The sequence below is a fragment of the Sipha flava genome, unplaced genomic scaffold (assembly GCF_003268045.1).
Source record: "Sipha flava isolate LNK unplaced genomic scaffold, YSA_version1 217_pilon_pilon, whole genome shotgun sequence".
NCBI classification, from domain to species: Eukaryota; Metazoa; Arthropoda; class Insecta; order Hemiptera; family Aphididae; genus Sipha; species Sipha flava.
Window position 1 is genome coordinate 78266 of NW_020272843.1, and position 26863 is coordinate 105128.

Consider the following 26863-nt stretch of genomic DNA (forward strand, 5'->3'; position numbering starts at 1 on the left):
TCGTACGTACGGTCGTGCTCGCACACGCACGCACGCGCCGATTGGATAGTCGATATCGCGCGCGCGCGCACACGGACGGGCGTCAGTTCGCGTTTTGCGCTTGCTCCGTGTCGTCCGCAGTCGCCGCCGCTCACAAGCGCACAGCGGTCTCCTACCCAAATAACCACTAGCCTCCGGTTCGATATTATATTATTTATTCGTTATAAACTCGCGCTAGTTCGGAGTGTGTGTGTGCGTGTGTGCGTCCCGTATTATATTCTTAGCCGCGTGTGCCATTGTTATACGACTAGTTCCGCCGGTTTTTTTTTTTTTAACAATCATTTCGTTATTTTTATACGCGTCAATATCCGTTTTACGTAATCCTTTCGTCGCGCGCTGTGCTCGCAGTCGTCTCCGCCGTTCATCTCTGCGTGTGAGAACGCGAACGAGTCTATCCGGTGCGTGTGCTTCGCCGCAGTGCTGCGAAATAAGTCCAAGGAGTTGGTGACGGAGGAGGAGGAGGAGGAGGTGGCGGAGGAGGAGGCGGTGGTGGTCTTGTCCGGAGAACCCGCGGACCACCGTCGGAAACCCGGTCGGTCAGAGGGTCGTCTCGCCGTAATCGCCTGGGACATGCGTCATTACGAGCACAACAGAAGATGGTCTCGATGACCGGAGGCACAACACCGGTGCGGCACCGTTGCGGTTAACGGTGGTCGGGTGGTGCGTGATCGTCGTGGTGCGAATACTTCCCGGCGCATATAATAGCCGCGCGCATAAAGATTTCAGCCCTAGCGAAAGTCGGCCGGAAGATGGGCTGCGCTATGTCGGCGGAGGAACGGGCCGCCCTGGCGCGGAGCAGGCAAATCGAGAGGAACCTCAGGGAGGACGGCCTGCAGGCGGCCAAAGACATAAAACTGCTGTTGTTAGGTGAGCAAACATCATACTCTGCCCTAGCGGCCACGTTCCTTTCGCAGCATGATTCCCCTCACCGACGGAGTTGACGCGGACGTCTTGTCGCCGGCGGCGCGCGTACGTCTTATTATATCTGAATTTTTCTCGTGTTTTGGTTCTTTTTTTTTTTTCGTGCTTCAAGTTACGTTCATTGTGAATGCACTTTTCTTTGGCCGCAAGCATAAAATATCAATAAAGACGATTTAATGACGATAATGTTTTAATAATAATGTACTTCAATCGCATGTTCATCTCGCAGGAACACACATAAATACGTACACGCTCACACATTGTACATTGTGCTTTGCAATAATTCGCGTGCACTAGACTAGACGGCTGGCCGAGAGGCATTTTTTGGCAAGGGATCTAACCCGGTGTGTAAGTGTGTAAGATTATTTCGGTGTTAGAAGCCGGACGTAAATGTGTGTCTGTGTATGTATGTTGCTTTCGAGGTCTCTCCTATGGGTCGTCGTGTCTGGTGCGATAACTTTTTCTGTTTCCCCTTTTTTCCCTGGCAAGTGTCTGAAGGTCCAACGTCTGTTTCACATTTTCTAGCGTATACATACTTTTTATATACATGGTTCTTTCGCGATAATAACATCCTCTCCGGGGGTCGATGAGACAATTTCTACGTTGTCGTTGTCGTCGTTATGTACCTGAAAAAAAAGATGAAGCACGCCGTGGCTACAAGTGCCCCCACTTGATGTCGTTTTTCTTTCTCCCGTCCATCCGTCCGTCTAGTCACACTCGTTGCGAGTATGCTACCCCTCTCGTCAGGGATCGGAGCGCACGGAGTAGTGGTCTATGAGTGCGGTACACAACGACCACTAATAACCTATCGCCTTCTTCCATTTAGAACGTATTATATTAATATACCGATGTGTACATATTTTATACATATATATATATATAATAAAGATAAATCCATAGGTGTGTGTACATATATGTAACATATATATAAATACATAATATATTTTATATTATATACATAAGTTTTGATATAAATATATATATAGGTGAACGGTTTCTATCAGAAGTGGCACTCCCGTGTCTTTCTCCCTCTCTCCCTCCCCCCGACACAAGCCAGAAATCGATTTACCGCCGCTGCCGCCGTGGCCGACCCTTTAGCGCGTGCTGCCAGTAATGGTAACGTAATGTAGTTTATGTATATACACACACATATACACGAGTAACGAGTGTTTATGTACAGTAATAATAAATACTCACACGTACTGTGGATGTATATATGTTAGGTATTAAAGTTTGAGTTCCTTTTAAACCACCCGATTTTTTTTTTTTTTTTTTTTTTTTTAACGGACAATAAATTTCATATCGCTATAATAACAATAGTTTAATCATCGGTATACGTATTTATAATACAATAATTGTTCTCGCAGAGACATGTTTTTTTTATTTTTATTTTTGGAGATAATCATAAACTTACACTTGATTCGACCGATTTCATCATATTTAACAAAGAAAATATGGTCACATTACCTATACGTAATCAGACGAAGTATAATAAAAGTTTTCGATGGGCTATACGATTTTCGATATTTAGGTATTTATATGAAAATAAAATTAGGTCAATATTATATTTGTTGGTTTCGTTTTTATGGTGCAGTCTATAAAACCATAATGGTTATAAAACTTGATCAAATATTTTTTATTTAATTTACGATGTTTGCGTGTGTTTGTGTGAAAATATACACATATTCTACGATACACACTTTCACACATATACATAAAATAAACTGCCAGACAATGTTAAACATTGATTATCGAGTAACAATATAAATTATACGATCTTTTAAAATAATATGTTTCTTCACTGATGGCTACTGTATAATGGTTTAAGATATACTGAATCTAGTAATCGGTCGACTCAGTTTAAAAATTTGAATAGAATTATCAATTAATCTGTTCAAAGATAATCTCGATGATTATGATGGCGTAGAATTTCGTTACAAATTATTATTTCTCTGAATCGGATTTTCTTTAAATATAATTATTGTTATTGCATTATTATAATTTTTTAATTAAACATCATTCAAAACAATAACGTGATGTTCTAGAATTTTTGGATTAAAATGTTATCATTGAAGGTTAAACATTCCACACAGGTCAACAACATTATAGTACTACACACTCATATTATCAATGATAAAATGTATCCTCTTTCGTAACAAGTTTTATAATACGTTAATATGCAAATATGAAATTCGAATTCAATAAAATAATTGATTTTTATTATTATTTCAGGTGCTGGAGAATCAGGGAAAAGTACAATAGTCAAACAGATGAAGTGAGTTACATCTATATTTTCTTCATATTCTTAGGATAAAAATCAATATAAATTTTTAGGATTCTTTCAGTGAATAAACTAGTTTTAATGCATTTTTGTATTTAATATATTGTGGGTTAACTATTATTAGATAATAAGTGTTTGAAATTCATTTGAATTAAAATGTATTCCGGTAATTAATATCTAACCTTATATTACCATAAAATTATTTTAAATTGTTTTTTTTTTATAAATATTATATAATTTTGATATGTATAGAATCATTGATGATCTACTTAAAAAAAAAAAAAATTCAATGTATAAATAGTTTTCTATTAATCACTATATTATTAAAGCATTTATTAAATATATTTTCATGGTTTTCAATACAGTTCGAAACCAATCCAATAAAATATAAATTTTAGTTCGATTAACTAATAGTTCTAGAAGCATACATTTAAACGTACCTATATAATTTCCTTAAAAAATACTAATTTAGAAAATATTCTAAACAAAGGAAACTTTGTATAAATTCTAATAAAAATGTAATTATATAGATACATAATATACCTACCTATGTAATGCGATTATATATTCTTTCACTAGAAAAAAATATGATTGACCCAAGGTGGGTGGTGGATTAATGGAGCTTAAACTTATTTCAACAAATATCGATGTTTAGTTATAACTAATAAATATCGTTCAATAACACACCACAGTAGCTTATTTTTCGTTGCTGAAATGTGTATCATTAAGTATATTGTAACCATTGTAACCTCTATTCTAACAAGGGAGTTTTGCGTAAGCCGCAGATCAGACGACTATAACTTTATACTAAAGTAAAAGGTGTGATTTATTCTAAAATAGATATTACAGAAATAATAATATAAAAGTTAGATCATTATAAATTATTTATCTCCCACATGTGAAAATTATAATTTGTTTTATTTTGATAGGTATGGCATAAATAATATTCAGTGGTGATTTCATGCGATTTTCGAGGGGTTAAAAGTTTAAATTTTTCTTTGTTTTCAAACGTGATTATCTGCAACCAGAGCTATTAATGACATTGAACGGATTTTTTTTTTTATTGTTGCATAAAATTATGAACTACTTATTTTAATGAAGTTGCAGTCAAATTAAATAGGTATAAGTTAATTGTGAATTCCATTATGAATTGAATAATTTTTGTATAAAACTCAATATTTTGCAATTAATTTACTATATAACAATAGTTTTTAATTTGGAAGAAGTATTACTATGATAGTTTATTATTTAGAATTTTTAATTTATTCTAAAATGAACCTACAACAAATGTTGAAAAAAAGAATGTTTGATAAAGTTGTTAAGGCATCCAACTGTTTTTCTATTTATCTATTATATATTAAATAAATATAATTAAATTATGTTACGTAGTGACTAGCTTTTTTAATAATACAAATGCGTCTATTAATCGACCTTTTAATGATATTTTAAAATTTTTAAAAACTAATAATAAAAACAACTATCATAATTTATTTTAATTGATTTTTTTCTTATGGAACAGTAGTTAATTATATTTTTATTTAAATTAAGTTCTTAATCAATACACTTTAGTTGTTTAATGTATTTTGAATTATCATGTCAGGCCTACTATGTTTCGTTTATAATATATAAATAAATAGTTTATTTATTTATATTTATAAACTATTTATTTATACATGTATTAATTTACAAATACTAACCAATTACTAATTTTTTCTTTTATTTTTTATCGTTTCATGGTTTTGAATATGTTAACTCGTAGACAATGAGAACCATTAAAATCAAAATCAGTTGAAAGGGATATGGTCGATAGTTCTAAAATAAAAAGCTTGGAGAATATCTGGGAGAGGTAGTTTTGGAAATATTTATTATATATATATCATAAAATATTCTAAATATATATTTATAGTACCTTAAGGTATGCATAGGTTTGGATTGAATAGGTTTCGGATTAGGTTAGTTTTGCTTTGGATATTTAATTTGGAGATCATTGTTTTTTTTTTTTTTTTAGTTCAGGCCAAATATTTATACAAATATTTAATATATATTTTAAACTTTTTAAACTTATAAAAATGACCTTACATTTATTCGGTTACTGACAAATAGAAAATGTTGTCAATTAAATTGAGTCTTAGAATTCCGCTTAGAATGCATTGTATCAATTATAGATTTCTCAACTTATTTAAGTGTACATTATAAATACATTATAGATTATATCATTATATACATTATAGTATACAGTATAAGTCATCCTATACATATTAAATACAACAATTTTAAGTGAAATATTACAAATAGTTCGATACTAGTAAAAATAACATCACTACTACTAGGTTTGATGAGACCGACCACGCCCCTGTATTAAACTTAAAAGCAACGATGTTAATGTGTACCACAAAACAAGGTTTGATGACTCCTCGGCAGCGGTGGCGGCGCAGGATCGATACTCCTACGCTCTCCCGTCTCACTGGGCACACGCGAACGCCACCACTACCGGCCCATCAATGACCAGTACCGTATTATGAAACGTGGCTTTTCCCGAAAGGATTACGATAGTGTTGTATTTTTAGATTCCGGAAACAGAATTCATTAGAAATATTGCAACGCCATATGTTTTTTTGATGGATTGACATTAAAACCTGAAATGTTAAAAAGTATTGATGTTTTCAATACATATTCTTTGGAATTCAAACGATATATACTTATAATATTAACATTTTAAGAAGTTATTTAAGGAAAATTTCTGTTTCAATACTATGTCTCCTTTTAAATTACTTCTGCTTGCAATTTGAACCATTTAAAAATGTATTTTAGGTTTTGTAATGCTTAATTATATTTTACTTTTAAAGTACTTAGTTATTAAATAGTTGTAATTAATATATTTTAAATCAAAAACTCAGTTTTAATTTTCTCCGTGTTAGTTTTTCTCTATGTATGTTAGTTGTACATTCTGCATTTTTATCTAAAGATGAGGAGAGTTTAAATACATTTCTGGACTTTCATTTTTTCCCTTTATTTTTTTTGTTCTGATTAAATATATCTTATACATAGTAATATATTTATTTTCAAACCAATTTTATTTTAGAACTGAAGCTCAGAATATTTCCGAAATACTATTTTTTTCATATATACGAGTAGTTTTTATATTTTATAGTTACCATCGATTTATTTTTAATAAATTGGAGTCATGTGTTGTGCTATATAAACTTAAAACTTTAACTTTGAATTGTTTATGTATTTCAAGTTATTTTTATTTTAAATATGAATTCTAGTGGATATTTGTACAAAAGTTTCATACTGCAATTTTTTGGTAAGAATTAAGACAAAATTGTTCTCATGACCGTTTTTCGATTCTCTGAATTGGTTTTCTACAAAAGTAAGGAAAATGAATGTTAAAATTTGTCACGTAGTAGCTTATATTTATTATTTTTCTAATTATTTTCATTTGTTTTAGTATAATTTACTTTTAGTCATTATCAAATGTTGATATTAATATAATATGTTATCTGGAAAGTATAGCTTAATCAATTTGTTTCATAAAAATTTTAAAGTTTGATATGTGGCAACATTTTTTTTTCTCGAATACTTACGAATATTTTATTTTTAATTTGTATTGTTATATAGCTGATATTTATTCAAATTTTATATAAGTGACACTACTAATATTTATTTAGAATTATTTTTCCATAAATACTATGTATTAACCAGAGTACCTTCAGTATATATTTTTAATAAAGTATATGAACGTTCCATGTTAAGCATTTTCACTTAAAACTTTATAAATGGATAACATATCGTAAGCAAAATTCTATCAATTTGTTAGTTACTCGCATACCGATTTATTGTCAATCATTCACTGTCTCTTTATAAACTTTAACATTTATTGAATATTTTACTTGAAGAACTTCAATTTCTATATAATTCTCTGAACTTAGAATTCTAAATAGTCTTAGATATTTTTTCCAATTTCAAAATCTATTCATGTTGGGCAGTCATTGGGAGTTTACCATTACATAATTATTAAGGAAATATGAATGATATTTTATCATTTTTATATTTTATGAACTTAAATACAAACATAAACAACACTTATTTTTTAATTAATAATTTAAGTGTATTTAAAGCCAATTTTTAAAAGTACTGTAATTAGTGTTTATTCCAGGCCTTCTATACCGGGGAAATATATTAAATTATTGGCAATAGGAGTATATGATATACGGTAGGCCATAAGAATAAACAATTAATAATTAAATACATTTTTATGGGTAGTTTTACCCCACCTCCTCAAATCACCCTCGTGAATTAAACACTGATAGCAATAAATAGGGCTGAGATTTAAATGCTCTAAAAAGTAGCAAAAAAAGCTCTAAAAAAATTGCAAAAATGCTTTAAAAATCGTAAAAAAAAGGAACTATCAAAATGTGTTAAAAAAGGTATTTATTATAGTTAAAAAGCGATATTATAAAAATCATGTTACCAAACATATTTAATTTTATTTATTTAACATAATAATAATAAATAGGTTTTAATTTATTTCATAATTCGCTGTTATGATCGTCGTTGGACTCTTGTAATTAAAAAAAATCTTTCGATTATTTAAATTTTGTTATACATTCGATAAAACAGGTATATGGGGGCTGATATGCTCGTATTTGTTAGTTTACCAATTTAGTAGATTACAAACATAACATGCAAGTTTTGAGTGAACGTCAAAACGAGTGATCGAATATCCTAATTTATAGATAAAATGCTTTGAAAATTTGAAAAATGCCTTAAAAACAACAAAGCATACCCTAAGAATGCCTTTTAAGTTAAATTTGTTAAAAAAAAAAACAAAAAAATGCAAAATAAAATCTAATTAAATTAAACAGTATTAATTGAAACGTATTTTCACTCACGGATCTATGTGTTGAGTACATCAGAAAAAAAAATACTTTTGCATTAAAATTCCAGCCTTAGTAATAACTAATTAATATTTATTTTTCACATATTAGTTCTTATAGTTTTTGAAAATTTCAAGATTTAAAGTAAAATAAAAAAAATTAAGCAACATTTTCGTGTAGTATCTTCTATGGCGTTTTTACAGGCCATTTAGTCCCATTGCCGCATCAACCACTTGCTTCCACTGATCTCATTATTTAGCCAGTTCAACTCCGTTCTCAATTCTAAGCTCTTCTAAGTCCTTGTTCACTCTATTCTTCTATCTTTGTCTGAGACGTCCTCTTGGTCTTTTTGTGTTTGGTTTTCATTCTGTAACTTGTCCAATTATTTTCTCTGATTCCCAAACGTGGCCAGCCCATCTCAATCTACTACTTTTTAACACTCCATTGATGGTTGCTTCTTCATATGGGTTTTTAATCTTTTGGTTTTTCCTCATCTCATATTCATCTTCGTTGTTCTTTTTGGGTCCATCTTTTTAATATCTTCCGTTCAAAGATCGCAAATTTGAGTTCGTCTGATTTTGTTGTAGCCCAAGTACTATATGCATACAAGACTACTGGTCTCACTAGGACTTTGTACAGTATTATTTTTGATTTCCATGATAAAATCTTTAATTTAAAAAGAGGTACCAATCCAAAATAACATCTGTTTGCCGCTGCTAATCGTATATTTATTTCGTTATGGCTATTAGCTTCCTTGTTAATGTCCACCCCTAATTTTTTGAAATTATCCACTCTTTCAAATTTGTAGTCGTCAATATCCAAATGTCCTGATCTGCTGTTATTTCTAGTTATGACCATGTATTTTTCTTATCCTCGTTTATTGTTAACCCTATTTTTTTTCCATTTTCCAGTAGATTTTTTGTAGTATTCTTTAGATTCTCTTCATCTTCTGCCATTATGACTATGTCGTCTACATATGCGGCTACTACTAATTACTTTTCAACTCCGATTTCAACTTCATTTGTTGTGGCCAAGGTATCTCTGATGACTGACTCCAACGCTATATTGAATAACGCAGGGGATAAGGCATCTCCTTGCCTTAACCCAGTCACTACATCGAAGTCTTCCGAAATTATGTTTCTAAACTTCACTTTGCACTTTGATCCCTGTACATATGCCCGTATTACTCTCATAAGCTTTTCAGGTATACCCAAATCGCACATTACATTCCATAGTTCGTTTCTATTAATTGAATCATACGCAGTTTTAAAATCTATAAAGAGGAGGTATATATCCTTGTCAAATTCGTGACTTTTCTCAGTAATTTGTTTAATGATATGTATTTAATCCAAGGAAGATTTTCCTATCATAAATCTTGTCTGGTAATCTCCAATTATTTCGTGTAAATAAGGTTTTATTCTATTGAATAGAATATAAGACAATATTTTGTATGAAGAATTCGATAATGAGATCCCCTTGTAATTTTTACAATACATGAGATCTCCCTTTTTAAAAATAGGGCATAGCACAGATGTACGCCATGAACTTGATATTTCTTCACTTTTCACAAATTATATTTATTTATCAGATTATGTAGCTGTTTTATTAATTTTGGTCCTTCTTTCTTAAGACACTCAGACACTATTTCATTCTCTCCCACCACTATTTCATTTTTGAGCATTTCCACGGCAATATCTACTGCTCTTGTTGGCGTTTCTAAGTTTTGTTTTACTGAGGCACGTTTTTTGATGGTTGTGTTTCTATTGGGTTGATTTAATAGAGTCTTAAATATTTTTTTAAACTCATCTGCTATTTTTTGCGTTCTCGGTTAATAAAGTTCCATCTTCTCCTATAATCATTGTTGTTCTGCGTTTGAAACCAAGTTTAACTTCGTTTGCTCTTCCAAAGAAGGTTCGTGTGTTATTTTTTCTACTGTTTTCTCGTGTAGTATCAACTTTGTTAAAACATTAAAAAAAAAATATCTTAAAATAATGTTTGTTTCTTTTTTAAAATACGTCTTTATTAATTTTATACAGTAAATCAAAATTTCTATCAAAGATATATTAATTTAAAATATCTACTTTGACCTATAAGTCGATGGTATACTTATGATATGATAAAATTTTACTTTTAATTGTATTGTAAAAATTTTTTTTTCTTTTTTTATTAAAATCACATATATTTTTCAGAATTATACACGAGAGCGGTTTTACGTCAGAAGACTTTAAACAATATAGGCCCGTGGTGTTCAGCAATACAGTTCAATCACTGGTTGCTATATTGAGAGCAATGCCAAATCTTGGAATTGGATTCGGCACCAACGAACGGGAGGTAAGAAAAGCAAGTATTTTCTTTTCATAATTTATTTGTATTATATAAAAAATGATTGAATCTTTCAACTAATTATGTTATCGGTAATTTTTCTCTAAGCCAAATAAAACTCATCATATGATTAATAATGGTTAAGTTATAACGACTACTGATGCTAGTTTGTTATTATTATAAGCTATCACTAACCCATATTATAATTCAACGTATCATAAACACACATTTCATAAGTCAATTAAATGATATAAAAAATTTAAAAAATTTCATTGAATCACACAGTTCACTCAAAAATATACTAATTATAACGCAATGGTCTTCTTCATATATAATCACTTGATGGTTCAATTATTATTCAGCCAGTATTATATTTTGTAGCTTTCTTAATCCCACCATTATTTTTACTAGTAAAAATATGTTTTTAGAATTCTGTGTAATTTCTACAGGATGAACAAAATTAAAGTTAATTTCATTATAAATAAAAATCTTATACCTATCATATGTAATCTTTCGTAGGTAATTCAAAACATTTTAATTTACTATAGGTTACATTTTCCAAAATATATACGTTCATAAGAAAAATGTCTTTTGTTAATTTAGTATACTAGTAGGATTAATAAAATAATATAATATTACTACCACTACTAACCACTACTAACCACTAATAACCATTAAGTTAAATTATGTTAATGATAATAATTTAAGCTTTGGTTATAACACGCGATCATAATGTAGAAACGCACGCAAATCGTAGTAAAAAAGAGTTATGTTTAAAATTTAATTTATTACTGTTGGTATTATTAAGATAGCTATAGATATTATGTTGGCGCCACAATATCTACATTTGTCAACTATTGTTCACTGACATTTTTTAAAACTCATTTTGTTTAATACAATAAAATCATTGGCCGATTTTACAAAAAAAAAAAAACTTATCATTCATTATCAAATATAGTATTTATATTAGTATGGTATTAATATAATATTTCTAAAAAAACTTTCTTTACATACTGTAATCATGTATCCAGTAAAAAAAAAATAAAAAAATAACTGTGCTTTGGGTATGATAAAATTATCTAAAACTCGTTGGAATATTTTTCTACGTACAATTTTGGTAACGCGTTGAGTGTTTAAATTAAATTTTATTTTTTTACATTACTAAATAATTTAAAATTAGTGACTTATTGATTATATCTGGTTTGTAAACCTTGACCAACTATTACAATAATAAATACGTTGTATCGGCTAAAATAAAATTCGTAGTTTAGTCAAAGTTTTCCCACAGGGAAATTAGTGCAGTATCGATATGATTACAACGTTATATATATATATATATTATATATATATATATATAAATGCATGCATTTACCCACGTAATACAATGAATTAATTTGACCTACGATGGACGACAGTCTATAGTTACTGACGATGGAAATCTCGGAAATTAATTGAAATGGGTGTATAACGCGCGCATATGCTGTGGGGGAAGCATAGGGTCCCGACAACATTGTCCTAATTTCGGTTATCATAATTCGCACGCAATCGGAAAGCATATGTATTGTTTCTGTAGTTATTCTGAAATATACGGGCTAAAACTTCTGAATAACAAAAATATATATTGTTGAAGGTGAATTAATCGAATTAATTAAATGAATTAAATTAAATTAATTGAAAATTAAAAATATTATACATTCATTTTTCTGAAAACTTTTGAATTGCTCATATTTAAAATCGATTTAAAATTTACATTAGTTACCATAATTCGAGTGATACATTTTAGTGGTTAGTACTTTCTGTAATTGGATTCACAACCCAAATCTTCTATGCGATCTTTAGAGAATACTTTTTTGTTCAATACTACATTAAAACTTTTGAGGATTGAAATAAAGCATAACATATGTTCAGATAATGCTTCATTTTCCAAATTCATCCATATTTTATAAATTATTTATTAATTAAATACATAAAAAAGTATAAAATATACCTAACCCAATATGCGTAAGATAGACAGAAAAATATTCTACCATCATATTTAATTTTATATCTATTAAATAGTTAACTTATATTGATGCAATACGAAAATAAATAAATTAAACATAACAAATTTTGCTATGTATGATTATTTTCAAATATTATATACATTCTCAGAAATTGCATGATATACGTGAAATAAAAAAAAAAAATATTGTTTTACATTAAAAAAATTGTCTCTAGCTTATTTTTATTTTATGAATACACCAAAGTTATAACATGGTACCACGTTTGTTCAGTCTAGTTGCGATAAGAAATTTGCATAGTTTGTGAATAACAATAAAAATATCATGAATACGATACTGCATGAGTGACGTCATAACCGGTGGTATAAGGGCTTTAACCACATTTATGACGTGTTTATATATGATTAGAAAGAAAATATTTTAATTATTTTTAAGTGCATTCAAACAATAAAATTGACAATAATTTCAATTTTAACTTAAAATATTATTAGAAAATGTAATCATATTAATTATTATATTTTTTTGTGTAACCTAAGTAGAATTTCAAGTGAATACTTTATGATGTTTGATGAATGTTATAAATATTATATCCATAAATCCAGTCATGAGATTTTTAAGTTAAACTATATATTTAATAACAATTTAAATACGAATTCAAGTATTCAAAGTAATATGAACCAAAAATTTACTTTTGGTTTTCATACATTTATAAAAAAAAAAAAAAAAAACTATAATCTTAAAAAATCATATTAGTTATATTATTGTAGTTATTATAAAATCAATGATGAATTTTTGAAATCTTATAGTAATTTATTGGTTTAAAACATAATATTTTCCTGTGATCAATCGTTCTACTAAGATAAAAATGGACCAAATATTTCATTAAGTTTCTAATTATAATATAAATTAAAGTATAGTAAAGTATTGAAGAATTAGGAGGGTTTTTAAGATTTTTTATAAATTTATTCAATGTGAAGGTATATAGAAAACATAGTCAAATTTCATCGAGACAGTATTTTGATAAAATAAGATTTGTATTCTATTAATTTGAAATTTTATGCAAAATATTGAATATTAAAAAATCGTCCAATCGATTTTTTTTTCTTAACCGTTTGAATTTCCAATCGTATTTTTGTCTACCTAATAAAAATATATACCTAACTTTTTTTATTTTAATCTAATCTTTAAGCTTAACAATGAAGTTATATGATATTTTAACCGTATAATTCAAGAATAAATTAAGTAATTATGTGTCCAAGTTTTATTACGTGAGTTTTTATTTTGAAAAAAATAATAAGTAATAATATTAAAATATCGATCTATAATTTTATATTTAGTGACTTTAAGCTTTATTACAATCCTGTAAATATCAAATTGAAATTAAATTTCGTTATTTAAATTCTCCGGCTTGTTTTGGAGAGGAATTTTTTCAGTATCCCCTTTTAGTGTGCCACATTAATGATGAAATACCTACTACTAAAACCTATTTATATATATATAACCAATTTTGAATAGTCATTACTAATTTACAGTTTATTTATAAAAACTCGAGATGATATAGAATAAACATTTAGTCATTCGTGTACGATAGCGTGCACAGGAATTCGGTACGGGGGGGGGGATATTTCATATATTGGAACAACAAAAATGTAATATTTCTTATAAGCAACGTTATTTTCAAAAGGTATGACAAATTATGATAATGAACGTCATAAGTTAAAAAAAAAAAAAAAAAGGCCCATGGGGTGACCCAATATCACCCCTACTCACAACCCTACTCGTATAATACATATACTAAAATATGATTACAGTTTTTAATACAATCTATTATTTCGTTGGTTGTGTGTTCATTTAAAATTATAGAGATGTAATATAAACCAATTAAATTGAGTTATAATTTATCGATTATCAAATGTGTATTAAAACCTCATACCAAAATGCTCACTTATAATTTAAAATTATTTAATAGAATTAAATTGAACTTTGTATCTATCCTTATTAATTGAACTGGTTGATCACCCCTTCGGTACTTTTATTAAGTTGTTAGTCTATATCCATAAACATTTACATGATTTAAGTAGCCTTCAATTAATGATTTTTTTTTTTTAATAGTTTTACTGACCAAAAGTTACCTACCACTTGAAAGATTTTTACTTAAATATAAATATGTACATTTAAAATGTTTCATCACTAAATATAGGCTTAGCAGAAAATAACTTCTACAGTATTAGTTCAAAATGTTATTGATTTTTAATTTTGTTTATTTTTTAACACCTATTAATTTTTATATAATTAAATTAGTAAATAATAAATTAAAAATTAATGATTAGAATGCTCAATAAATTATCCACGTTCATATTCTCATAAAATTTATGACATAGTAGGTATTAAAATGGTGAGTATTATCAGCTTGACAGCAGACAACAGTTTTCAGTGTGTGTAAAATCTCATTAATCGTACAACACTAATTACTGCTGATTACCTATTTATTGGACACAACAATTCAAGTATAATTAAACGTATACACGTAAAATAGAAAATATATTTAGGAATGAACTATCTATTGAATACTTAACTACTTAAAATATAATGATTTATTTATATTTAGTATTTTGAACATTTTTTCAAGTATAATACAAGAAAAAAAAAATCTCCCACGTTATATATAAGGTTTCAAATTATACAAATGTATTTATATTAAAACTTAATCAAAGTAAAGAAACCATATGACACTTCATAAACATGGTTATATTATGTTTTGGTTTATTACAAGAATATTATAATATCTTGTAGATGGTAATGCATAAAAAAATTAAACATAATTTAATAACTTTGTTGTTGAATACGTAGTATGTATGCACTATATGACTGTGAAATTTCACTAAAAAGTGCCAATTTATCATGCTATGAGTAATAAATTATAAGTTAAAAGTCTTTTTTTCCAGTAAGTTCTTAGTTTCATAGTTTTAGTGGTAGGATATTTAAAATTAGTTATGATTGTATGAATATAATACTAACGCCCAACAATATCTTCAAGGTATAAAGGTCGTCTGTGTTTTTATAGAAAATAAGGTTAAGTATGTAGATAAATAAATTAAAAATATTAATTATATGATTTAAATCATTTAATAATTTATTCGATTTATATAAATAAACATTTGTATGTATTCATCATGTAACATAATTACTTTGTATTTAATAAATTTCAATTTTTATCCTATATATTTTATTATTTATTTTCTTATTCTTGATTCATATCTATAAATAATACTAAAAATGTTGTTTTATTTTGTGTATAAAACTAAAACAATTTATTAAAAATATTACTGCAATAGGTATTTAAAATAAAAATTGTAATACATAATTAATAACGGGAGAAATTATGAAATAGTACGAAAAATAGAAACTAAAAAAAAATCAATAATAACAAAAGTATAATAAATTTAATAATTTATTAATTTATTATTAATAATACTATACATATTATTTATGAGTATAGTACAAATAAAATCGATTTAATTGATTCAATAATTCTTTTTGATTATAAGAAGTCAATATATCTGATACGTTAAGATAGAAAAAACAAAATGTTAGTATTGTATTATATTATTAAGTATTGAGCTATAAAAATTAAAAAAAACACATAGACAGTAAGCAGTTTTACTTCAAATAATAATAAACAATACTATTTTAAAAATACAAATTTATAAATAAAGGAGTTGAATTATTTTAAAACATCATATACTATTTTGGGAAGATAATCAAATTGCAATATTATTATATATTAAAATTAAAAATTTGTTGTATTATGTCTTATAATTTTAGAAATTATATTTTTAAATTTACAGACAAAGTAGATTAACGTATGGCTATTTATTCATTTTATATTAAACAAATAATTTATTAAAATATTATTAATTTACTTTATGTTTCATATGAAACAGAATCTTATGTTTTTAATACTTAGATAGCTCATTCTTTATTTATAAATTTGATTATTTTGTCGATATAAGTATATTGAAATAAATCGACAGTTTACATTTTTCTTTATATGAATTGAAGGTAATAATAATAACTAGTAGTAGTACAATTATAATTAAACTATAAATAATACCGTTTTTCTATATTTTAACTTGTATTTAATAAATATATAACGGGCTTAACATTAAATTTACTATTATATATACAGAGGAGACTAAAATTGAATATTTGTAAGATATTTCTTACAAATTTCTTACGTGAATCAATATTTGACATCAATGTTGGGCTTGTCGTGCGTTTTTCACGTTCAAGTCGCCAGGATCATAAGATGTGGTGTGACATATCGACTTTTATGTGAACACTGCAAGATAAATAAAGGTGAAATTTATTTGTTGTTATTTCAAATATCTGATTGACTAACATGATTTTCATTGAATTTCAAATAAATTTCATTTAATTATGATTATTTTACAATAAAAACCGTGTTAATTAATCAGTTATATGAAATAATAACAAATATATTTCACATTTGTTTATCTTGTAGAGTTCACACCAAAATCGATTTGTCACATCAAGTCTTATGATCCTGGCGACTCGAGTGTGAAAAAACGCGTGACAAGCCCAACATCAATATTACATATTGATTCATCTAAGAAATTCGCAAAAAACATCTTACAAAGATTCATTTTAAGTCTCCTCTGTATATGTAATGGTGTTTTCACTGAAAAAATATCACTGTTTTTACTATTTATCAGCTTAAAATTTTGAATAATTGATAACAAAATATAAAATATAATGTTCAATATGATCTGTGTGTGTGGATATGTAGTTGAATGTATATAACAAACGGTATCAAATTAAGTTTCAGTTAGTTTTATAGAACCTAGTTATCAAATAAATGTATTAATTAATTTAGTAACATCCAATTTTTATCATTTACCTATGATTTTGTTTATGTTATTTATATTCATTTAAAGGGTGTACAATTATTTAATTAAATCTAATATCAATTGTAATTAAATAAACCATTCATTCCTTTATAAGCCAATTTAAATGTCAGAGTATTTTTTAAAGTTGATATTAGTTTCCGCTAAATTCGAATTCCTTTAGTATTTGTATTAAGATAACATATTTATACTCTTCTAATATTTATTTACTAATACGTTTCATAGATATTAATTGTTTTATCTTCTTTATTTCAACAGACTGACGCGAAAATGGTATTGGATGTAATACAAAGGATGGAAGATACTGAACCATTCTCAGAAGAATTGTTGACTGCTATGAAGAGACTGTGGGCCGATCCTGGTGTGCAAATGTGCTTTTCTCGATCAAATGAATATCAGCTCAACGATTCTGCTAAATAGTAATTTCATATTTTTTAAAAAATTTAAACATTTTTTTGTTATTCAAATATTATATAGGCTTAATAGTGAGATAAAATGTAATTCTGGTTAATCCAATTGTAAAATATGACAGCCACATAGAGAATAAATAGTTCAGTAACGTTTCAAAACATACTATCTGCTTTTGCGGTTGCACATTATGGATGTACGAACACGGAAATTTTTTTTCCGATAGCATAAACATTTTTTTTTTTTTAAATATATAAACTAATAATTAATAATTTTTTGGTGAACTATTTTATTTTTTAGAACATATTAAATATATCCATTTTTATTTGATTTTCTGTACTGGAAAATATTTATAATTCGGTTAAAAAATGAATCTCGTGTTTATTTTACTTTTGATTTGTTTTTCTTTGGGCACAGTCTTCATAAATTAAAAATAATTTTTATATTAAATACGTATATAAATATAATACATCTTTTTTAATATGTTTAGTCAAATTATAACAATATAATTGTATGATAACGTCACCGATCTGACAAAATAACTTGATTAATAATCATTCATTCTATATGGTTGAGTGTATTGCATTTATAAATGAAAACTAAACTAGAAATAATTAGTGAGAATACATAGTATCGGTATCTAGTGTGATGTTAAAAAAAGTTCCTTCGTGTATTATTCAAAATGGTGTTTACTTATGAACTTAGTATAATGTAGCATTTTTTCTTTTAATCTTTACGTATTAGTACATAGTAATAGTCCAATGATAAATCCTCTATTTAATTATAATTATTATATAGATTCTGTTATAAGTGATTCATTCATAGATTCTTAATTTTCAGACACGATAAAAACTAATGGACCTACATAGTAATTTCGTCTTTTTTCTATTTCTTTATAAAGCTAAGGAGGATTCTGATTTTATTTATTTACTTTTAAAATACGTTAACGTGATTCTTTCGAGGGGCTATAACAGCTGCCGTTCTGTTTGAGCTCAATATTGGATAGGGATGTACGGTTAGTTGCCGGTCGGGCGTGGTCCTTGATGACGTCACTGGATCGATACCACCACTGCCGCCGCCGCGTACGACTGCCGCCATGGTCGTGTCTGGGAAAACGTACTAGGTACACTAAAAAAATGGAAAATATCCAATATTATCGTACTTACCTGTTTAAGATAACATATATTTTTACATTATTTTCAAAATACACGTGCAAATTTCATATTATTTTCAACTCTGTATTATTTTTACCTAGGAAAAAAAAATTAAAAAAATCTTAAACAACTCATATAACTTAAACTAAAAGTACTCATAACTAATTAATAATAATTAGTTATAGAAAATATTATATATAGGTTAAAAACTTAAGTAATTGCAAACGTAATTATGTCATAGTTTATTTTGAATATGATTGTTCATTTTACCTTTGGTAATTTTAATAATTCTATAAAGATTTATAAATTATATTTTAAAACAATTTTAATTTGTTTGACATATGGAATATAAGTCATACTTAGAGGTTAACTTAATCCAAACAAGTAATTCATTATAATTAATACTACTCTTTTGAGTAATATCGAATATTTAGATTTAGGAATTATTTTATATAGAATTCATTATATAAAAATATGGATTTTATATGAAATATTTATATTGTATTGATTTCAGATATATCTAGTTTTATATTGAGTTTTAATTTATTGAAGAAATGGAACAAAACTATTTTTTCTATGTACACTGTTTACAATTTAGTTGATTTCTTATAATTCATGTTTATAAGATTTTAATGTTAATCATACTAATTTTTGTTTAGTTTTTTGGACGATCTGGATAGGTTAGGGTCTAAAGATTACCAGCCCACCGAACAGGATATATTGCGTACCAGAGTTAAAACCACTGGTATTGTCGAAGTACATTTTTCATTTAAAAATCTAAATTTCAAGTAAGTCACTTTTAATAATAATTGGTATTTATAATATTATATTTTTTTAATCGCTTTCTATAGATTGTTTGACGTGGGTGGTCAGCGATCGGAAAGGAAAAAATGGATTCATTGCTTCGAAGACGTAACAGCGATCATATTTTGTGTAGCCATGTCTGAATATGATCAAGTGTTACACGAAGACGAAACAACGGTAAATATCATTGAAATTATAAATGCTTTACTTTTATTAATAAAGTTTCTAGTCTGATGAAAATTTAGAAACACTAGTATACATATATATATAAACAGATACACATAAAGTAGATCATTAATAAATTGTCACTTTTAATAGTCATTGTACGATAGCCACTATAGCACTAATTGAACTCTGGCCTCTAAATTTGTCGTAGTCCACTAAAATACACTTCAGGCCAATTAAAACGGTTATAGGGATGACTACTAAAATCCCCAACTGCTATATTAAGTTATACTTTAAATATTATATTTTTTCCGTCTCTACTTACTCAATTTAACATTTTTGCAATTATTTGTTTACGAAATTTATTTACATTAATTATATTTTAGAATATAATGAACAACATGATTACTTACAAAAAGTATACAGTAAAAAAATTATAGTTTTGATAGGGATACTTTATTGATAATTGTAGATAAATATGATAAAAAATTTAGGTATATTTAATTTGATTTTACTCTACAAACCAAGACAATAGCAATACGATTATTGATTAGAAATACTCATAATATACAAAATACTAATATAATAATATTTAATGATATGAAATTTGTACCTTACATAGACTTTTCTTTTTACTACTTAAAAACAAACTTGTTGAGTTTCTTGCTATACTATACACGAGTCGAGTTAAATTTAATACACCATTTATATATTTGATAGAACAAGACAAGAGATTTATTGAGTTTCTAAGAATGATTTACGATCGCAAAATGTTTGTAAAATTTAAAAAAATAACTAAGGGCATTTGGCGTCCTAAATATTTACAGTCAATCAGAATATCAGATTAAATATACATTTGTTCAACTTATCAGGAATTTTAAATAAGATTGATTCCAGTTCTTTTGATTTTATAAAAACTTGGATGATTTGTTTTTTATCTTGTGCCGTTACGACAAATCGTTTTTGAGCATTTTTCATTTATCATTTCATATTTTATGAGTTTTTATAACTATTGGTATAATTATTATATATATATATATATATATATATATATGTTAGTTTTTATTACAATATTTAAAAATAATCATAATTGTTTTATTAAAACATAGTATTTTAATCAAAATTTTTAATACTATTTTAAACAATTTATTTGTATCTACATCAATATTATTTAAAACGTTTAAGACTTATGTTTAAAACATGTTTTTTATTTAAGTGTATTTAACTAATTTTTAAATAATTAATAATTAAAGTTAAAACTATGAACTATGTATTATACATATTGGAACTTAGGAATTAGGATATAGTAAATACTAAAATCAATAATATTAATCTATTTTAAAAATGATAAGTTACAAGTAGGGGCAGAAATAGGAAGAGGGAGATGGGGATTAATTCCTGGGCGTAACGTTTTAGAGGTTATAATTTTTGTAGTATCTAATCTATATACATAATTTTTTATCATGATAATTTGTTTATAACTCAATAAGTATGATTGTATGTTAATTATTATAAAATAATTGTATGGAAGGTTAATTTATTTTTGATTTATGATAGGACGTATTTTTTTCCCCGGGCGTAAAAAATCCTAGTTCCACCACTATTTACGAGTTATAACTAAGTAATAAAAATATACATAACATATAAGATAAGAGTAACTAACTGTTAGTAGTTATGCAGCAATCTCAATAACTGATGAATTCAGTGGTGTATTGGTAAATATATTTATGTATACGCACTAATATAATATGTATATTAATCCTAAAAAAATGTTATCATTTCGCTCGACAAATTTTTTTCTTTTTAACTCGAATAAATTTAATTAACCTCTTACATGTTTATAACTTCTAATAAGACTATAAAATACAACACCACAAGATATACATTTGCCGCGCATTATAAATTGCTTGGTGCTGATTTATGAACCATAAGCTGGAAGTCCATACTCTATATTATATTTAGGTAATAACATTTATTTTTCAAAATATTATTTACTAAATTAAACTTAAAATACATTAAACTGTAATTAAACTGTAAACTGTACCCTATAATCTTCAAAATATAAATATTTCATTCAAACTTCATAGTTCATAACAATTTTTTTCAATGAACTATTAAATTAGTTTATTTGGTTTACGAGTTATTTTAGGAGCGCATACCCTTAAAATAATATTTTACATTAGTTGTACGTTAAAAATTTGAAATCTGCCGACGGGCATACGGCATACACCCGCGTATAAGTATCAATACACTCCTGGATAAAACTAATAGTCGAAGACAATAACTTTTGACCCTGTAGCCTCGACGTGGTGTAGGTGTATCACAAGGTGTATTGATACACTTAGGTACACTGTATTACCACAATTTAGATTATTTGTTTAATCTGATCTATGGTATTGACATAGAATAGATAGAATAATAGATAATGGAAACAGTACAATCACCAGCCGTACGTTGTTCAATATTATTAATATGGACTTTATCGGGCGTCGCTAGTGTGCATATGCTTCGTGAGATACTGCCTATAAACATAGATCGGGGATTACTTGTTTTTAAACATTTTTAAAATAGTTTAAAGTAATTAAATAAAAACATGACATTTTAAAAACTATTTTAAATAAAAAAAAAACTGGTTTTTTTTAAAAAATATCATGAAACATGAGAATTCTGAAAATAATACCTAACCCAATAAGTCAATATATAAATGATTTATATTATTTATAACTAATTACCTTCAACTGACAGCTGTATATAAGAGATGTTACCTCCTACACCAGAGTCCATATACACGCACACAGTTACTGTATATGCACATGAAGATCTTATCTCCAACACTGGCGCTGGTTGTCGTCAAGGCAACACCGCTCCCGATCGATACCACCTCTCGTTGATATCTACATCGTCCCTACACAAATGGTCAACCCTTGAACAATGTATATAAATTATATATATAACCATGTTATCTAGCGTGTTGTTAGTTGCGTATCTAAAATTATTTCGTTTGTATGAAATGCATTGTACGTAGACAATTATAGTAAACCATTGTTTTAAATCTATTTCTTTTTTTAAAAAAAATACTATATACTTATATAAATTCATTTTTTTTTCGTGATTTTACATGATAACATTTATTGTACATGTATTGATAATGAATATTTTAGGGTTCATAATAGTTTCAACTTAAAATATTTGATTAATGCGTAAATAGTTTACTCTTGTCTCTTTGTATTACAAAGTTGAGGGAAGTAAATAAAATTTTAACTATTAAAATTCGATTTATTCAAATTATAAATGTACACAGGATCATATCGTATCTGTCTTCGCTAGCAATATCAAGCATTTAAAAAAAAAAATGATATTTAAAATTAGTATTAAATTTAAATGTAGGGTTGTTTGTTATTTTTATATCCATTTGCGAAAAAGTATAAATTTTATTTAAATTTCATGAAGTCATTACTATATTACTTGATGAAAATGGTTAATTTTATAGGTAATAATTTTATTGAGAAAAAAAGGATCCATAGAATTTTTAATAATGTGAAAATAAAATTTAAAAAAAAAAAGTCTTCAGTTAAGCACTTACTCCAAAATCTATTAAAAATATAACTTATGTAGTCCAATAGAAACGTTTGTCAAAATTGTTCGAACAAAATAAATTTAGATAAATGTTATTGACTCATAAATGCACGGGTTTTATTTTAGAATCCAAATCCATAGAGTAATATACGAAAAACCTTGTTTTAAATCTAAAAGTAGTTTTACTTAATTTCCATATTAATAACTCTTAAATACTTATTAGATAAATATGTCATTAAAGATAATACATAAAATCAGTCAGTTAAAGATTAAATAAATCATAAATATTCTTGAAAAAAAAAATAGATTTGATAAATCGAAGTCTTTTAATTCTTAAATAAGTAATTTTTTTTACATATTTTAAGGCTAAAAAAAATGTAATATGTATACAACTACTTATCTATTGATAATTCTTGAGCACTCTTTTTAGTTGTATTAATATCACACGATATATTAATTTGTAATTTAAAATCACATATCAGATTACTCAAATAAGTATTTGACATTTAAAAGGTACAACCGAAAGCAAGAACCTTAAGTAATGTCTAAAGGGAAAAATGTAAAAAAAATTTTCATTTCCGTTTTATTGTTTTTTCATGAAAAATTATTAATCGCTTATAATAATTTTACAAAAGTTTGGACCATGGCTGGCTAGTTATAAAATCTACATTCTACATAAAGTTTCTTAATTTATAATATTTTTTAAAGCTATAAAAAACATATAAAACTAGTAAGTACTTTATTTACTAAATAAATGTGCCAATTTAATTTACTTATAATATTTGTTCATAATATAAGTGTAAATACTGACCTATAAACACATGAACTAAATAAAATAGTAGTTTAAAACGTCGTTTAACTGTCAAAAATGACGTTCTAGCTGCTTGCAAAATCACCATTAAAATTAATATTATTACTACTGTTGGAGCTTCTCCAACTATTATATTACAAAAGAGTTCTTAATAAATTAAATAATGTTATAATGGATTTATATATGTTTATATATATAATCAAGTATATCAAGTTGGTATATTAAGCATAAAAAAAAAATTAATAATGCGTGTAAATAGGTATCTTTTTTAACATTGTTGTAACACGCCCTCTCATTCTAATACTCAATTATTTAAAAAAATTAAAATAAAATAAGATTTCTATAATTTGATAGTTGATAATTCTTATCAAATCTTAACTAAACATATATTTAAATATTGTTTTATTGATTTTTATTTTTAATTTAATTAATTTATAAATTTATTATTTTAATTATATAATATTTATACATTAGTATACGTTAAGTATATATTTAATTAAATCAAAGTGTGGAATTTAAAATATATTTGGTATGTTTATAAATTGATTCTGATTGAAATAAAATGCTATACATCGTATAAGTTTAGTTGTTAATTTTCAACTAACATTACATACATATATATACCATTGTACTTATTATTTACCCTTATATACTACGTACTTATATGATATAAAATATTGCAATAAATTATTAATAACAATTATAGGCAACAGTCCAATATATTTAATAATATGAAATTGCTTGTTTAGAATCGTATGCAAGAGAGCTTGAAGTTATTTGATTCTATCTGTAACAATAAATGGTTCACTGACACGTCCATAATATTATTCTTGAACAAAAAGGACTTGTTTGAAGAGAAAATCAAGAAATCACCGCTCACCATATGTTTCCCGGAATACGCAGGTATGTTAAACTATATTTTCATTTAAATTTAACAAATATAAATATTCGGTTTAATATAATATAATTTAAAATTACTCGTTTATAGCTTTATCAGTGTTATATACAATTATTAACATTGTGTACTTATCAACAAATACATTCATGTCGAATACATCGTACGAATGCGTTTTGAACTAAATATAATAATTTGTGTTTTTTTTTTTTTTTTTATCACTAAATGTACAAGTTGGCTATGTGCATATATAATGATATTCGTTTTGTATTATTGCAATAATTTTTCTGTTGAAATTATTATCGAATACACGTTATATAACCGTTTTCCTTCTTCCTGCAGGAGCTCAGGAATATGGAGAAGCCGCTGCTTATATCCAGGCACAGTTCGAGGCCAAAAACAAATCGACTACTAAAGAGATCTACTGTCACATGACGTGTGCGACGGATACGAACAATATTCAATTCGTGTTCGACGCCGTCACCGACGTCATCATTGCCAACAACCTGAGAGGATGCGGACTGTATTAGATCACACACCGCGTCGTAAGCACCATGTACCATTTGACACATGTTAAAGGTCCGTTATCAGTTAGGATTGCCGTTTTTGTATTTATTTTGATTTTACTAACAACTTATCCCATCAAACCTGATTATTCTGTCTGTCTTGCAACGTATGTATTATAATTAAGTTCACGAGTAACATAAATGATTCTCTAAATAATATGCACATTTTAATAGAGCCATTATTATTCTATTCACGTTTTGTTAATAAAAAAAAATAAAAAATAAAAAATCTAAATACATAATTAATTAAAAAATAACACTGTATTTTCTTATTTTAAAAATCATAGTACGATAATATTCGATCTCCATCATTATACTCGAATGATACGGTTTCACAATTGATTAATATTCAACGTAACTTTAATAATTATCGATATAACTATAGAAGATGTTAATTTTAAATTATAGAATATAAAAATAACAATTATAATTTTTTACTTACCAGTATTTAAAATCATGAAATTGAATATCACATACGCATTTTGATTTAATTAATATCATTTTTCATTAGATATTTATTGAATGGAATCTTTGTCTTAGCACTCTTCGATTTCTTACTATAATATATGGTAACTATGATTATTATATTTTTATAGGTTTGATTTAAAGTACACGAAAATTCAATGCACACATTTCCAAAATGGCCAGTTCGGTGTTCATGTTAATTTAAGGAGACGCATCGTACAATACAAAAATACACATACGCACATATATTACCTATACAAAATGTACCATAAACGTGTTACCTATCCTTATTAATTAATTTTAAGTTATGAACCAATTTTCAAATTAGCTTGAAAGATATATAACATATTTTATTTTAAAATAAAATAAAAGATTATATACAATTTTAACTTCCTTAATTTTGTAAAAAAAAAAATTAATATTATAAATTGTACTTTTTTTTTTATCAAAACATATTTGTACTAATCAAGAAAATAGGTATAAAAAAAAAATCATGTTTATGATAAATCAGTTAATATGCTTCAATACGCACAGTAAGATTACTTGACAATTTAAAAATTGAAATTCAATTTAGAAAATACTTTGAGTATGTGAGGACCAAACTTAAACAATTTAATTTTTAATGAATGAACAAAATCAAAATTTTAT

The 26863-nt window shown here is 26.6% G+C and overlaps 1 protein-coding gene across 3 annotated transcripts; it reads left to right on the forward strand.

Annotated features, from left to right (window-relative positions):
* LOC112682991 (guanine nucleotide-binding protein G(o) subunit alpha) lies at nt 1-26590 on the forward strand. Of its 3 annotated transcripts, none has more exons than XM_025553796.1 (9): nt 1-906; nt 3193-3235; nt 10311-10461; nt 17630-17790; nt 19593-19721; nt 19785-19914; nt 25039-25192; nt 25527-25729; nt 26347-26590. In XM_025553796.1, exons 1-8 carry the CDS (start codon nt 789-791, stop codon nt 25712-25714), a joined length of 1074 nt encoding a protein of 357 aa, XP_025409581.1. In that variant the 5' UTR covers nt 1-788; the 3' UTR covers nt 25715-25729; nt 26347-26590. The 3 variants fall into 3 exon arrangements, with proteins under 3 accessions (XP_025409581.1, XP_025409580.1, XP_025409583.1); XM_025553795.1 differs by having other exon boundaries at nt 2-906; nt 25527-25763; nt 26347-26582; XM_025553798.1 differs by having other exon boundaries at nt 4-906; nt 10311-10452; nt 25527-25763; nt 26347-26580.
* Nucleotides 26591-26863: the final 273 nt, after the last annotated feature.